This window comes from Sinohyriopsis cumingii, chromosome 6 (assembly GCF_028554795.1).
Source record: "Sinohyriopsis cumingii isolate HCF-2022 chromosome 6, ASM2855479v2, whole genome shotgun sequence".
Classification (NCBI taxonomy): Eukaryota; Metazoa; Mollusca; class Bivalvia; order Unionida; family Unionidae; genus Sinohyriopsis; species Sinohyriopsis cumingii.
In genome coordinates, this window is record NC_142966.1 from 147,892,747 (window position 1) to 147,908,740 (window position 15,994).

Consider the following 15,994-nt stretch of genomic DNA (forward strand, 5'->3'; position numbering starts at 1 on the left):
ATTGAGAAAAAATACTTTCTCATTACTTCATCAAAAGTGAATACATTATGATTTACAAACATGCTGGAGGCACTGTTCCACCTAGGAAGACCTAATAGAAAACAAAGACTATTATTATAACCAATAACTAGTTTTCTTTTCATACATTCACTAAAGTTTGTCCACAGAGGAGCACAATACATAGTGCAGCAATAAGATTTGAATATTCTAATTTTGATATTCAATGAACAATTCTTCTTAAATTTACATAGAAGCATGTTTGTTCGAGTACACAAAGATCAGTAATGTCTCATCATATCTTCATTATCCGACCAATTGGATTTCAAAATATGACCCAAATAGGTATAACTGTTGACATACGTAAGAGCATTGCTGTTAAGATGTACAGGGGGAGGAGATGTTAATTTGAAAGAAGTTGGCTGAAAGACCATGCATACTGATTTTTTTGTATTATAGATGATATCATTCTCAAATGTGTATTGTTCACATATCTTTAATAATTTTCTTAAACCAGTGATAGAAGGGCTTATCAATGACATATCATCAGCAAAGCTAAATTGTTAAGAAACAACGCATTTGGTGGCAGATGTAACCCCACGCAACACTGACCGAGCTTACAATTTAACTCGTCTATATATATATTAAATAACAAAGGGGAAAGAATACCCCCCTGCCTCACCCCATTGGTTACATGGAAAGCACTGGATATTACACTTCCCCATCGTACACAATACAACTGTTTGCCATACCAGTTAACTAAAATATGAACTATGTAGACAGGTATTTTATTATCAATCAACTTTTTAAAGAGTGTCCAGTGATTGACCCTATCAAATGCCTTGCTAGCGTCAAAAAAGCATGCAAATACTGGGCTGCCATGATCCACATAATAGCTAACAGTTTCCTTAAAGGCATATATGCATAAATCTGTTGAATGCTGCTTTTTAAAACCAAACTGATTATCGGAGATTGTGACTTCACATCTTTGCAGTTGTAAGAGCTATAGGTCTGTAGTTATTTTTGTCCGCCAGGTTACCAATTTTGCTCTTTAGTAGCGGTATAATTGTAACTTTTGTGAAATCATCTGGTACAAAGTGATGCACAAACATACAATTAAATAAAATCATCAAAAACACATGAAGTCTAGTATCTGAAAATTTAAAATGTTCCACATACAAAAAATCTGATCCTGGACATTTACTGCCTTTATGTCTTGTAATTGCACTTTGGATCTCAGATAATGTGATTTCCTCAATAGGAGCAGAAGGGGTATTCAATGCTGAAAGCACATGCTTCTTATTCGATTCATTTTTAACACTATTAAGTAAGTCTTCAAAATGATTTTTCCACATGCTGCATATATTATTCTGACCATGGTTCCCATCAATGCAAATTGGTAGTTTATTGGAAGTTGTCGCAGTATTTTGTTTAACTTGCTTCCAGAATTCACGCTGGTCGACATTTTCAAATTTTTGTGCTAACGAGTCTGCTCGATGTTTTACTTCCTCCATCTTACATAATCTAAGAGCATACTTAAGTTGTGCTCTTGTTTGGCGCATTTGGTTACTGAGATGGCTGTGATGAGGTTTACTGTTATCATGCCACATAAGGTAAGCATTTCGTGCAAATTCATGTAGTTCTTTCACACAGTCATTCCAGCCTGGTATAACCCGGTGACTGCATTTGGATTTACTAGTCAAGCTATTACCAGAGCTCGACAAAGCTTTTACTATATCAGTGTATAATCCATTTATCTGTTTCATATGCACCTGGTTAGTGCAGCCATGGTCATTACAGATCGCAACACAATGTGAGATCTCAATCTTGCTTAATAAGTATGTAGATGTCTGAATATAATTCAGTTTTTCATCTTAAGTAAGGTCTGACCAATTGATGTTGTATTTCAAGTTTAAGAGTTCATTGGGGCAAGAATCAAATCTGGGAAGTAGATCAGTCTTAATAGTCGTTAAAGTAGGACGATGGTCGGACCCTACAAGGGTGTGAAGTATTCCCATATCAGTTATTGCAGAATGAGCAGACTGTGTAGAGACACAATGATCCAACCAAGACACTGTCTTGTGTGAATCACTGATGTAAGTAAAATTTGTTGTGTGGTCTACGATTAGTTTTAAGTCCGATATGATATAACCTCATTTGTCACAAAATAGATGAAGTTCATCTCCAAAGGGAGTGGATTTGAGCGTATTAGCATTTCAATCTCCTTCTACATAAGCATTTTGAACATTAGCATTTTCTACAATAGAATTAATTTTGCCCAAATAATCTACAAATTCCCCAAAAGTTTCCGCAGATCACAAGGTAAATAGATATTGACAAAAAGCAAAGAGGAATCCCCCGTGTGGATAGTAATACCTATTAATCTGGGATCATTGAGGTGTTGTACTTCTATAATACTTGCGAGAGATCTACGGTATAGTACCCCGACACCTCCGTAAGGTCTGCCTGTATGAATATCGTTAGAAGATTTTATTGGTGATTCCCCTGATCCATAGAACTCGTCGTATACAGTTGAGAGGCAGTCTGACTCACTGTCGAGAAGCCACAATTCTTGTAAAAAACAAATATCGGAAATATCCAATAAAGTTCTTACATTTTGTATATTTCTTGTTAATGAACGACAGTTATAAAATGAAATGCATAAAGTATCCATTATGAATAATTTTCAATTTGTGGATATGATGGTTCAATTACGACTTTGACAGTAGTCTCTAACTAACACGTTTCTTGGCACACGTTTCTTGGCCACGCATCCACGTTCATCATCGCATTGTGGTAGGGTTTTCTCACGTGATTTTGAAGCTGGCATAGGTATCAAATTTCGTTTGCAACTCTTCCACATGGGTGGGCTTAACTCCAGAGTAATGCTCAATATGCAAGGAAATGTCAGATTCCTGCGTTTCGGGGCCAAGTCTTGTCACGAATATGCATCGCTGTCGCATTGGACGCACTGTACACAAATTATGATATAACTGAGACAGGTACTTGCTGAATAACTTTTCACCTTGTTGTTACTGAAGCCAAACATTTGTTAGTAAGTGTTCTAATTTGATAGGAATGAAAAGTACTTAAATGCTACAAGAACAATACATGCAAAAATGAATTACCCCTCCACTACAGAAATCAACAATGACATCTCCATCTCTTGCTATGGATTTGACAGCTGTTGCTAAGTTCTCTAGTTGCTGGCATTTGCGTGCTACTCGCTTTTCTGGTAACTCTGAAATAATAATAATAATAATAATAACAACAACCTGTATTATGGGCTTATAATATCACAAAGACAAGTTCAGTAATATCCAAACTTATAAATGAGGTGATCTGCATCTGATTGGCTAAGTTGGTTATCAGTCCAGAAGTAGTACTTTCACCAAACATTGGAATATAGACTTATATTATCAACATGAGTTCAAAGCATTTCAAAGCAGGGATCTTACATGTGATTGTCTAATTGTCTTGTTATTAGTCTGAAGGCAACATTTTTGATCTGACTTTGATTATGCTTGGAATACATGTGTCATCAAAATAATGGATGATTTCTGTAGAAAGCAAGATCAATGCTTATTACACAGGTGATCCTGCACCTAACTGACTGAGCTTCTCACACCTCTAGTGACTTTCTTTAATAGGATTATAATCAAACTTGTTAAGTTGAGTTGTACATGTATCTTTAAGTGAGTGAAATCCATGCATAATAATAATCTGATCTTGCATGTGATTGGTCTGTAGGCCATATTTCTGGTCCAACTTTAACCAAATCTGGAATAAAACCTTATGTCTTGAAGATCTCTAGCAAAATTCTTTAATCAGCATAAATAAAGTTATTATGTATTTGATTGGCCGAACTTTTTGATTTGGTCAAACTTGGTCAATATGCCCATATCATCAAGTGTCCAATAAAACTGCATCATCATCAAGTGTCCAATAAAACTGCATCATCATCATCAAGTGTCCAATAAAACTGCATCATCATCAAGTGTCCAATAAAACTGCATCATCATCAAGTGTCCAATAAAACTGCATCATCATCAAGATGCATACAACTGGTTGAGCTTCTAACTCTTTGTGGCTGTATTTTGGATCCAATTTTGATCAAACTTGGTAAATAGGCTAACATCATCAAAATAGGCTTATGGAGGATAACTATGAATGAGATCAATGAGATCCAAAAATATTAACTAAGTTATTTTGCTTCGGTTTAGCTGAGTTATAGTGACATGATTACCAATCATACTTATTACACTGACTTACATAATCAAGATGCTATATGAGTTTCATCATGAGCAATCTGTGCATAATCTTATATCTGACTGGTTGAGCTTGCTACCACCCAGGAGACTTAATTTTAATCATATTTTATTCATATTCAGTAAACAAGCTTATAGAAGCATGGTTTTTAGATAGTTTGTACTTGTGAAACAAATATTTTCTAGTAAAAGATCTTTCTTCAATAATATTTTAATGATCAAAATACCTTAGGAGGAGTACTACTACTTCATAAATCATGTGAATACTTCTGGAGCAGGAGGTATCGAGGTAACTGCTTGGAGACTGTATGTGTATTATGATAGGTAAGCATTATTGAAGAAACATATTTTACTAAAACAAATTTGTTTTTTTTTCATATATGTTACCCAATCATAATACCTTAGGAGAATAGGTGACAGGTGGTGAATGTTACGTTCCATTACTCAGGTCATCCCTGGTCCACTAATGTAAGACAGCTTTCAGACAACTCTAGTAGAAAACTGATTCCATCTGGCTAGAAGCAGCTTCGAAAGAGAAAAATTGTCCCTTTCACAAATCCAGCAGAAGTTGTGAATCTGTGTCCTTATGAAACTGTCGAATGATCTGGGAAGGTAAACTGTTGTGCCATGGCTATTGATCCTAATAGGTCAAGTGCAGCCTATAGGATGAACGAGCTGTGAGATAAAAGATGGAGAAAGTGCACTCTGACCCCCTTCCCATGGCATGAATAATGTCATTAGGGTAGTTTTGCTTAAATGCAATACTTGCTGCAACTGCCTACACTTTGTAAGCTAAAATGCATAGCAAATTCATTTGATTTTGGGTTATTTCCTGATATGCAGAATTAATAATCATTTTTATCCAGTCGGAAATTGTCTGTGCCATGTCGTCCTTTTCCTCTTTGCAGTGTAAGAAGAGGCTTGATCTCCCCTGATACACTGGCTCAGTCCTTTTACAGTACCACTTCAGAGCTCGCTCTTGGTCCTGTTGATGACTTTGAGATGATGTGTTCTGAGGAGACCAGGATTTCAAAACTCTAATTCCCCATGAACAAGGCCCTGTTCTTGGCAATAAAGGCATGGGCTGTCTTGAGTTATACTGCCCCATCAATTATGACTCTATGGTCTTAAACTAAGTAAAAGAAAATACAGAAAACCAACAAGTTTTGTAAAATTCAACAAATAATTTATTTCCCTAAAATACAAGTGAAAATTTAAAAAGAACTTACAGTACTGTGAATTAAATTCCAAATAGTCCAAAATGAGTCCTAATGAATAATATTCTACTTAAATTCTAGTGGGATTTGAAATAAGATCCAGCACTGAAGGTGCTGATGTGCCTGTAGACATGAATGTACCAATTGTCTGAAGTGTGATGATGTGCTAATAGTCTTCAATTAATCACAATAATATAATCCAATATGTCCTCGTCTGAATTCACTATAAGTCAAAATTAATGTTTCTGTGCAAGAATGTTATTGAGCCTTTGTAATTTCAGAAAACAATAATTTGAATATATAATTCCACCCAAAATGAAAACAGAACACAATACAAATGATTCTGCTTCCAAAGTTATTGCAAGAATGAATAATTTTTCAAGTAAATAAGATTATATAATAAACTAAGACATAAAAGTAGAGCCAGGATATAGTAATTAAAATAAAGATGGGAAACATCAGGCACAACTGGTTTTTCATAGGGAAATTCCAATATCCTATACCCAGACCCAAATAAACATGTTTACCTTTATTGATAATGATCCGAATATTTAACCCATACTCTTAGAGAAACATTAACTAAAATACAGATAAAAGTAAATGGTTAGGTACACAATGAATGGATCTTCAGGACTGTTTCCCCCCCAAAATGTACAAATTATGTAGATACTGCGGCACAAATTGCCATGATGTGAGCTGGGTCCATTGTGGCACTATGGGTTGACTGAGTTATAAGAGTGCTAGTGCACTGGTGTCAGAAGAGCATATGGGATGGTGACCAACATAAGCTAGCCCTTAATTCAATATAGATGGCAGGACTGACCTCATGTGGTCAGATTCAGTTGGCAGAGTTTGACAGTGATGGAACAGAGTCATTGCATCCTGCAAATTGCTTATGCTGGAAGTGGGTTACAGGATAAGTACTCTACAAAACCAGTCCCTTCTGCACTGTGTAAGATGGTATCTGAGGCTGAAGTGCTTACTGGTGAGGGCTATGTGTCTGTAATATTCTCCAAGTCAACCACTTGACCCGACAGTGATAACAGTTGAATGCCAGTTGGTCTTTGTTGATTAGCATGTCAACAAATGCTGAAACTTTGTAGTATAAAAACTGATTACATTTTTTTGTCCCTCAAGGTGTGCTTCTATGCATTCATCTTTAGTACAGCAGTACAACAGTCCACTCACTTTCTGTCCATAACAGACAAGTCTGATCTGTATTTGTAGATTGGCAACCAGAGCAAGCTACTCATGTAGAGTGGTTGTCAGTCCTTTGTTTCCATTGTTTTACAAAGCTTACATTTGGTCTTGCCAATGGTCTAAATCTATAATACAAAATATGAACTCAAGATAGTGTACATGCAAAGCTACCAACTATGACAATTACCTGTAAAAGGGTGCACATGGCTACCGATACAGGTAGAGTACTGAAGCATTGCTATTTATACTTGTGCAGTTGATGCTAAAATATCAATTCTAAAAAAGTTACCTGTAGGAAGGGCCAACTGTTTTTGCCTGGAAAGGGCTGGATTTGCAAAGTAGTCCTCCAAAGGTATTATGATAGGTAAAGTATTTCAATGAGAAATATGCATATATTAATATATTAAATTATCTTTTCACAACAGATTTTGTATCTGATTGGCTGAGCTTGTTACCTCACTAGAGATCACACTTCTCATCTAGTTTTAATAAAACTTGTTATAACAGTGATATCCTGGATGATTCTGATTATGAGTGAGATCCTGGCATAGTCATTCTACCTTTATCTTTGGAAAGATTTTTATAAGACTACAGCAGTCAAACTTTCACTTTTGTGGGTTTAACACCAATTTACAGCACATTATAGGCCGGGAATAACCTAGGAATAATCACCCACCCATGAGAAGCTACAGACAAGCTGCCTCACATACACACACTGGCCAAGTCAAAAGCTGAACTCGTGCAGACAGAGGTTTGATGTCAAAATGTCAATGACCTATAAAGGAAGCACCTTAGACCTCTTGACCTCCTGTAGCCCTAACACTGTTAAAAATCATTATGATATAAATGCTGGAATACCCTAACACTGTTAAAAATCAATATGATATAAATGATGGTAAATAGTTTATATACGGGTGTATCCTGACAATATTAACTAAGCTTGTTTAGTGAAAGGGTAAAACTGTTTCATAGACAAGACAAAAATGATTAATCTGTTAATACTGTTGGACACATTACCCATCCATGAATTTAAATGCAGACACAAAAAGTCAGTTTGTAAAAAAAGTTATACCAACAAAACAGTAAATGAATTCACACTATAGCATACATCACAATGATCATAAGAAATAAGTACATAATACAGACCATCTCTTGGATGTGCAATACGAGGCATCCCTTCCCAGTCTAACTGTACATTAGAACCACAAGGATGTTCTGATACTAGGGGCTCAATTCCCGTCTTCTGCAAGGAAGAAACAAAATCCATTAAATAAGAAACATATCTTATTTTAAACACAACAAAATCTAATCAAGAGGACTGTATCACCATGCTGCAAATAGCAACAAACCAAGTTTGAAGACACCTGACTTTTTTCACTGGGGCTATGGACAAATCTTGAACTTATTTAAAAGTGAATAATTTCTGAGCATTCAAGTTTGAATAGTCATCTGCCTTAAACTAAATCTCACCTTAATTATCTGCAGAGCACTGTCAATTTCAGGTTTACTGGGATGGTATTTGCTCTTACACTTTTGGCTGAAATGTGAATAAATGTGGAGTTTAAGTGAAATATAAATAAATGTAGAGTGTAAGTGAATCATGAATAAATGTAGAGTGTAAGTGAAATAGGAATAAATGTATAGAGTGTAAGTGAATTATGAATAAATGTACAGTGTAAGTGAAATATGAATAAATGTAGAGTGTAAGTGAAATAGGAATAAATGTATAGATTGTAAGTGAATTATGAATAAATGTAGAGTGTAAGTGAAATATGAATAAATGTAGAGTGTAAGTGAAATATGAATAAATGTAGAGTGTAAGTGAAATATGAATAAATGTCAGAAGATGACAATATATATCAGTGACACATGCTTGCATACACCCATCTACCTCACCCCATCCCCCGCACAAAGTGAAACTCCTCTAAATTAAAACCAAAGTATACCAAAATCCTCTCAAGAAATTGTTCTGGATTCCAGAAATTTTCTCTTCTTTAATGTCATTTTTCCCTAGTAAACTGAAAACCTTAGAACTGTAAATACTGAGAAAACTTTTGATCCCAAATTTTACTGTTACACTTTAAAAAAACAAAAACCACAGAAACTTGCTTCAAAATGTTATTTTAGCTGCTAAATTCTGATACATACTGAACCTGTTTAGGGAAACTTAATTGTCATCACAACTCAATACTGTATGTTCAAACCTGATTTCCATAATGTCAGTATTTTCCTTCAAGTCCTGAATGTTTCTTGGAGAAGTGAACCCAATACCAGTCTGCAATGTGTTGTCTCCCTTAAGTCCAGCTTGAAGTCCCAATACATCAAAACCCAAGGCCTCACATGTCTGCCACAAAAGAGGTAGCTTAACCAAATGTTCTAACCAGTGGATGATGTTAGGCACAACTTCTAACATCAGTGTGGCATTGAATTGGATTGACTGCTGTGAAAAAAAGTTAAAATATTTAGATCTTGATGTGACCTCAGCTCATAATTTATTAAGTTAGAACGAGAACTGAGATGTTGTGATTTATACCATTCAAATAGAATTGTGACTGTACTTAATTAATTGTAAATAAATTATGTCAGGTCATTGTGTCCTATATGTTGTTGTTGTGGGTTTAACACCATTCTTCAGCACACAATAGGCTAGACATGGCAGCCAGTATAACTGGTTGGGGAAAACCTCAGTAAGAACTACAAACTTATGGGAAGCTACTGGCAAGCTTTCTCACATACTCTCAGTAAGAACTACAAACTTATGGGAAGCTACTGGCAAGCTTTCTCACATACCCTCAGTAAGAACTACAAACTTTTGGGAAGCTACTGGCAAGCTTTCTCACATACTCACATTGGCCGAGTCTGGGACGCAAGCCTACATAGGCATTAATGTGATGGCAGTGAATGGCAAATGGGACACATTGTAAATAAATCATATCAAGGACACTGTGACCTGCATAACATGTCATGTCAATAAACCATGTCACATCAATACATCCTGTACCACATCTCAAATAATTTTCACATCATTGTATCTTGTATTACATGACACATCATAAATAAACAGGATCATTACAAAAAAACATTGTGTCATGTATCATATATCAGGTCATAAACAAATCATGACATATCATATAAAACTCATGTCACATCATTGGGTCCTGTCTCACTTGTTGCATCATAAATAAGTGTCACATACTTGTGTCCTGTATGAATCATGCCATAAATAAATTATGGAACATCATAAATAAAATGTATTATATTACCATATATCCTTACCAAATGTCATAAATAAATCTTTAATGTCATAAATAAAATGTATCACACTGTGTCCTGCATCTATAATCTGTCACATTATCAACGCTCAGTGTAGCTTAGAAGTGCAATGTCTTCTGTAACCATATCACAAACAGAATCTAAAACCAGACTGGGCCCCTCCCATATTTTTAGTTAGTTTCCCTCCAGGCTTATAAAAAGACAGTAGTATCGAATTTGCCTGACAGAAACTTGGAACATGCCAAAAGGCATTATTTTCATTTTTAAGTTCTTAAGAGATGCAGGAAATTAATAATATACAGCCTCTGGCGGGACACCATTTATTGGACTCTGCATCCTATAAAGACCATTTGTTAACTGTATCTTTAAGTATAAACTATTGTGTCTTGAAGTATACATTTTATAAAATGCATCTGACCCATGAACTGGAAACAGTATTAATTCTGATCCTCATATCAAACTGGTTCCTTAAATTAGCACTTAATTGTCCTTCATGAATAACAATGAGCTGTCATTTGGTTACACTGACTTGGTAATGCATCACTGGTTAAATATTCTGTGTGGTACCTATATGATTGTCTGAGTGTGTGTGTGTGTGTGTTATTTGGATTTTTAACATAGCTTTAACAATTTTTCAGTCATGTTGCTACGATGTCTGCATTGAGGCAGTGTATAGTGATGTCTGTCACTGGGCATCATGCTGCAGACATGTAGCATCATGTTCGACACAGTCACATTATCCTGACTCCAGGTTGACCAGTCCTAACACTGATCTCTTAAAGGTGAATGCCTAGTGTGGTAGCTGCTAGTCAATTTTTATAAGTCTTTGGTACAACTCAGCCAAGATTCAAAGCCACAACCTTCCACATCTGAGGTATATTCTCTAACCACTTAGGCCACTGGTGAAACTTAAGAATGTTTGACATTCGTTCAGTTTCATGAAAATTATCAGAAGTATATGTGGCAGATCATTTAAATTTTCCAGGTGGGGGAGAGGTAAGGCTGAGATTTTCTTTCCAACAAGGATAAGATAATTTTTTTCTACTAATTCTTCTTTATACAAATCTGAGCAAGATTATTCATTTTTAAAGATTTTTGGGGGCTGGACATTTATTCCAAAATATACCAGGCCCGTCTTCGTACAAAAATTAAATGATCTTGCCTTACAATGCAGGACATAAAATGCATATCAACTCTATAATGAGACTATTAACAGTAAAACTGGACAAAAATGATAATAGGAGCTGGTCAAAAACATTGCTTTTAGTTAAATGGAGTGAAAATTTGAGTGAACAAGGTGCTGTTCAAAATAAGCTGTAAAACATAAATTATTTTTATAGTGGGTACTGGTTTCCATAAGGACTTGGAGAAAAAAAATTGCTTTTAAAGAAATGAAATGAATTTCAAAAAATTTAGGAGACAATGTCACAAACAATTGTTTGCTTCATCACACTATTTTGAGAGGAAATGCACAGAAAATTAGTCAATCCAAATGATTTTTATAACTTTTATTAAAAGTACAGCCATCTCAATAATAACAAAAATATGGTCCATCAGGATCATTTATGTTGAGTCAGGGCAAGTAATTGTTTTAAAGACATATGTCATGGGCCTGTGTTTGAAAAAGCATTTCTTTTGAGTCAGGCCAAGCAATTGTTTTAAAGACATGTCATGGACCTGTGTTTGAAAAAGCATTTCATTTGAGTCAGGCCAAGTAATCGTTTTAAAGACAAATGTCATGGGCTTGTGTTGAGTCAGGGCAAGTAATCGTTTTAAAGACACATGTTATGGGCTTGTGTTTGAAAAAGCATTTCTTTTGAGTCAGGCCAAGTAGATGTTTTAAAGATACATGTCATGGGCTAATGTTTGAAAAAGCATTTCTTTAAGCACTGCACATGCTCATGGCAAATTAAACTATTGCATTTCACAAATTTAAGTACTTAAATTTCACATCACTAAAATCAAAAATAACAACTTTTGCTGACTTTGGTGATAACAATGTGATTTTTGTGACTTATTTGGTGACCATCTTTTATTCGGCATATTACTGGCTTCCTTTTATTTCAGACAATAGGGCTCATACAAGGGAACAATTTTGGTGAAGATGATGTCTTTGTGGAATTTTGCTTAAATTGGCCATGAATGCAAAGTAAACTTTGCCTTGCAACATAACAGCACCTACCAACCAATTTCTCCAAATTAACCCATTGATATTCTGCCAAAACAACTGAATCATGCTGAGTTTTTAGTCATAATAGACATAAAACAGTAGAAACTTGCAGTAAAATAAGTTTTTAAAAAGAAACTTAGTAGTTTCTGGTTCCTGCATACATGCACAGAATACTATTTAACACCCAACCATACAAATGTGAAACTCAAGAAAGTGAATGAAATCAATGGTTTTTAAACTGCAAATCCCAAATGTGTATTTTTTCAAATTATGATACCAAAAAACTAATGAATTTATTCAATGTTTTATCTATAAAAATATTTGAATGAGCTGACTCGTCCCTGCTAGCATCAGTCACCTATTTCTTGAAAAGTTAATCTGAATTACTTGAAATTTGTGGGGGTAGAAAATTTTGTGGTTTTAATGGACAAGCTTTACGACAATTTACAGTCACAATGAAATGTAAACTAACCTGTTATTTAAAAGTGCATTACTAGTCCTAACTAACCCCTCCCCCATATGTCATGGCAAAGCATCGTTCATTTCTTTCTTGATATGGTATTATGAGTTGATAACTGCCTGAGGCATGCGACTGTACATTTCTCAGTTAAAAGTTTGGCAGTATCCTTTTAAACAAAGTCTTAAGACAGTTTGACATCTACTGCAATGGTATTTATTGTTATAACTTTGCCCTCAGTGTAAAGCGAATAATGTTTTAAGGAGGTGGCTCAGTTGTTCCCTTGCCCGACACCCAACCAAATGGGTGAGGGATTCTATCATTAGATCAGTCTGTTCACACTAATTATAGCAGTGAGGTTAGGCTTGTTTTAATTTTAAATTCTGTCTGCATCTTGTTTCATTCAGGTCTGTGTATTTATGCTGAGTATTTGCAATGAATAATCTAAACTATCCACTTACTGCTGTATGGATTCAGACTGTTTGCTCAGAAATGTTAAACAATGAAGAAGGGTATAATCTTATATATTAAATACCAACAAATATGCATTTTGTAGCCAAACCACCAATTCTGATACCATCAAATTTAAAGTGATTCACAGTATGTATTTTTGAATTTACTATCTAATGATGTTAAAAAATTTTATGATGCAGTTTAGAGGATTCAAGATACAAAGTTTTCAAGATTTTCATAAATGAAGACAAGTATTTTGTGTAGTTTCATACTATTTAATTTGCAACGCCATAAAAGCACCAGTTGAACTTTTTTGCCACACAAAATGTTATCTTTAACTTAACTGATTTTTCCATCACTTCATCCCATTTAGACAAGAGCAAGTAGCTTCATCCAAAATTCTGATTCCAACATGATCTCAGATAAATATAGAGATTTCACTAAAAAGATTTAAACTTTTTGTCAAACTTTCATCAGTGTACCATGGGGAAGAGAAAAGCCAGTTTATCAGGTGCTCCAAACTGTAAGAAGCAAAAACATTTGAATTCTGGATTTTTTTTTTAAATTAGATGTTTGTGCTGTTGCTGACATTGGAATTGAGGAGCATGAGGACTATATACTTAAAGATTGGAGAAAACCAATAAATTTTCTAATAGCAATTCCTGAAAAGAAATTTGGCTTTAAAATGTGGCAACATAAAAATGAATTGATACTAACTTTGTTTCTGACTAAATTGATTATAAGGTTTTATAGGTCACAGCAAACCCTGAATTTGAAATCTGATGAACAAGATTCTCCATGTTGGAAAGGCGTTTTATATAGTCCAACATTATAACTACAACATGAATGTGAAAGTCCATATATACCTACTTTTAAGTTGCCTCCAACTACAAACAACACAGACCTGGATCTTCCATTGCATAATGTGTCTGTTCCACTTATTACTCTTAACACACTGCATAGACTCTTAACACACTGCATAGACTCTTAACACACTGCATAGACCTAGTCTGCCAGCTCATTGTGGGTCTGTGTAAACTGCAATTGGACTCAACTTGTAAACAAGTACAGACAGTAAATGGACCAATAAAAACTACATCTTATACCTACCATGAGGTAATACATGTATACAAAGAGAATGAGATCAGCTATTGTTATCTGGATTCCCTCTGAATAAAGGTGCACAAATTCAATGTTATGTAATGTCATACTGCTCACAACTGAAATCAAACTGTCAACATCTGTAATTTCCGATGCTGTGTCATCTGTTGAGGACAGCTGAGAAAGATCTCTATTTTGAATAGAACTTGTCTTTTTATTACTTACTGCATCAGCAATAGTATTTTTATTCTTCTGCACATGTTCCTTCCTTTCCCTACTACTCCTATCTCCTGTCTTTTTAACTCTGTATACAACACTATCATGTGGTTCTACAATTTCCCTATCTTGAAAAATGTTTTTAACCAAAGCATCAACATCATCAGCATTTGTTGCCATAGCAACAGTTTCTTTCTGAATTTGCTTGATTAGTTCTCTTTTCCATTTATCATTGTTGTGTAGCAGAGGGGGCTTCTCAAAATACCATTCAAGCTTCATCACATCAGCTGCAATCTCAAAATTTGTTTCGGAATTGAGATCACAGGATGACCTAAATTAAAAAAAAGGAAACTTTAGCAAGTATGATCTCTCACCACAGATCTATATGCTTGTTATTACAATTTACATAATGTCCTATTCTGAAACATTATTACTAACCAAACTGTTACAAGTGAAATAATGCTCAGCACTGGTCAAAATTCTACAATTGAGTTTACAAGTTGAACTATGTAAAAATAAATTAATTCAATTGTATAATTAAGTTTATGAAATCAACTGCTGATCAGATCCTAAAAAAAACAATTACTGACCATATCAATGAATCAGTACACCACTAAAGTTAATCAAATTATTACACAAGAGAACTATCTGAATTGAAAGCTTAAAAACTGCCAAGTAATTTCAATTTCGATTTCAATATTCACATACATATATCAATACTTATGATGTAGGATGTTGCATACTTAAATTTCACAGCCTTGCCAATGAGTGAGGCAACATTGTTCCATTCATGGCAATTTCAAAGCTACTGAAAGAAACACTGTAAATACTTGATTTGCCACATGTTTCCCAGTCAGTTTGTTCCCACTAGGTGCTGCCAGTGGAATCAGTTATTTTTGAGCCCAGGTCATGTGTCAGGTCTTGCTCTCTTTAATTGTTTTATAAATAAATATTTCTGTGCCTCAACAACATACTTATACATTTAATTTTAAAAAGAGCTGAGTTTTTTGGTTGATCACCAATATCTGCACAGACTTAAAAAAATGAAAATGATCAAAATAACATTGCATCTTTTCCAGAAAGTGTGATTTTTGAAGCCTGTGTATGGTATGAATTTGCTTTTCTTTAACTACAAATTTGTTTAATGTTATATTCAAAATGCACATTTCCTCTAATAAACTGGACCTAAAAGCAGCAACCACTGCATAAATGAGGGTACAAGATGTGCAAGAGACTCAAAGTTTAGTTCATACTAATGGAGTGGTGGTGATCTAGTGACTTTCACTGATACATGAAAATTATAATTTTGTTTGTCCTACAGAAATATTCATGCCACAATATATAAATCAAGCTGAAATGCATTAGTCACAAAATTGTGCATTAGGAAAAATTTGGTTGCTTCCCTCTCAGTATCAAAGCTCTGTATTCATTTAATGCAATTCAGATATAACATGGTATCATTATGGATTCCATTAACAAAATTAAACCATTCTATTTGAATTGGTCTATCATATGTATGACAATATGGGCTAAAATAAAACAACCTCAGCATTATATCTCTGTAACTTTTTCAAAACATTATTATTTCACAAAAGTAAATACACAAATACCATGAAGTGAAGAAACAGGGTTAATTTCCATC

General features: G+C 34.6%; 1 protein-coding gene across 4 annotated transcripts in view; it reads right to left on the reverse strand.

Annotated features, from left to right (window-relative positions):
• LOC149798232 (glutathione S-transferase C-terminal domain-containing protein-like) overlaps positions 1–15,994 on the reverse strand; it is a 57,644-nt gene that overhangs the window by 30,828 nt on the left and 10,822 nt on the right. For 3 of the 4 annotated variants that reach the window (XM_089963343.1, XM_089963345.1, XM_089963344.1), the window contains exons 5-9: positions 14,146–14,683; positions 8,887–9,122; positions 8,153–8,219; positions 7,829–7,925; positions 3,126–3,238 (exon numbers count right to left, since the gene is read on the reverse strand). In XM_089963343.1, coding sequence (XP_089819469.1) covers positions 3,126–3,238; positions 7,829–7,925; positions 8,153–8,219; positions 8,887–9,122; positions 14,146–14,683 — 1,051 coding nt within the window. The remainder of the gene's footprint in view (positions 1–3,125; positions 3,239–7,828; positions 7,926–8,152; positions 8,220–8,886; positions 9,123–14,145; positions 14,684–15,994) is intronic. The other variant, XM_089963346.1, reaches the window with a different exon arrangement.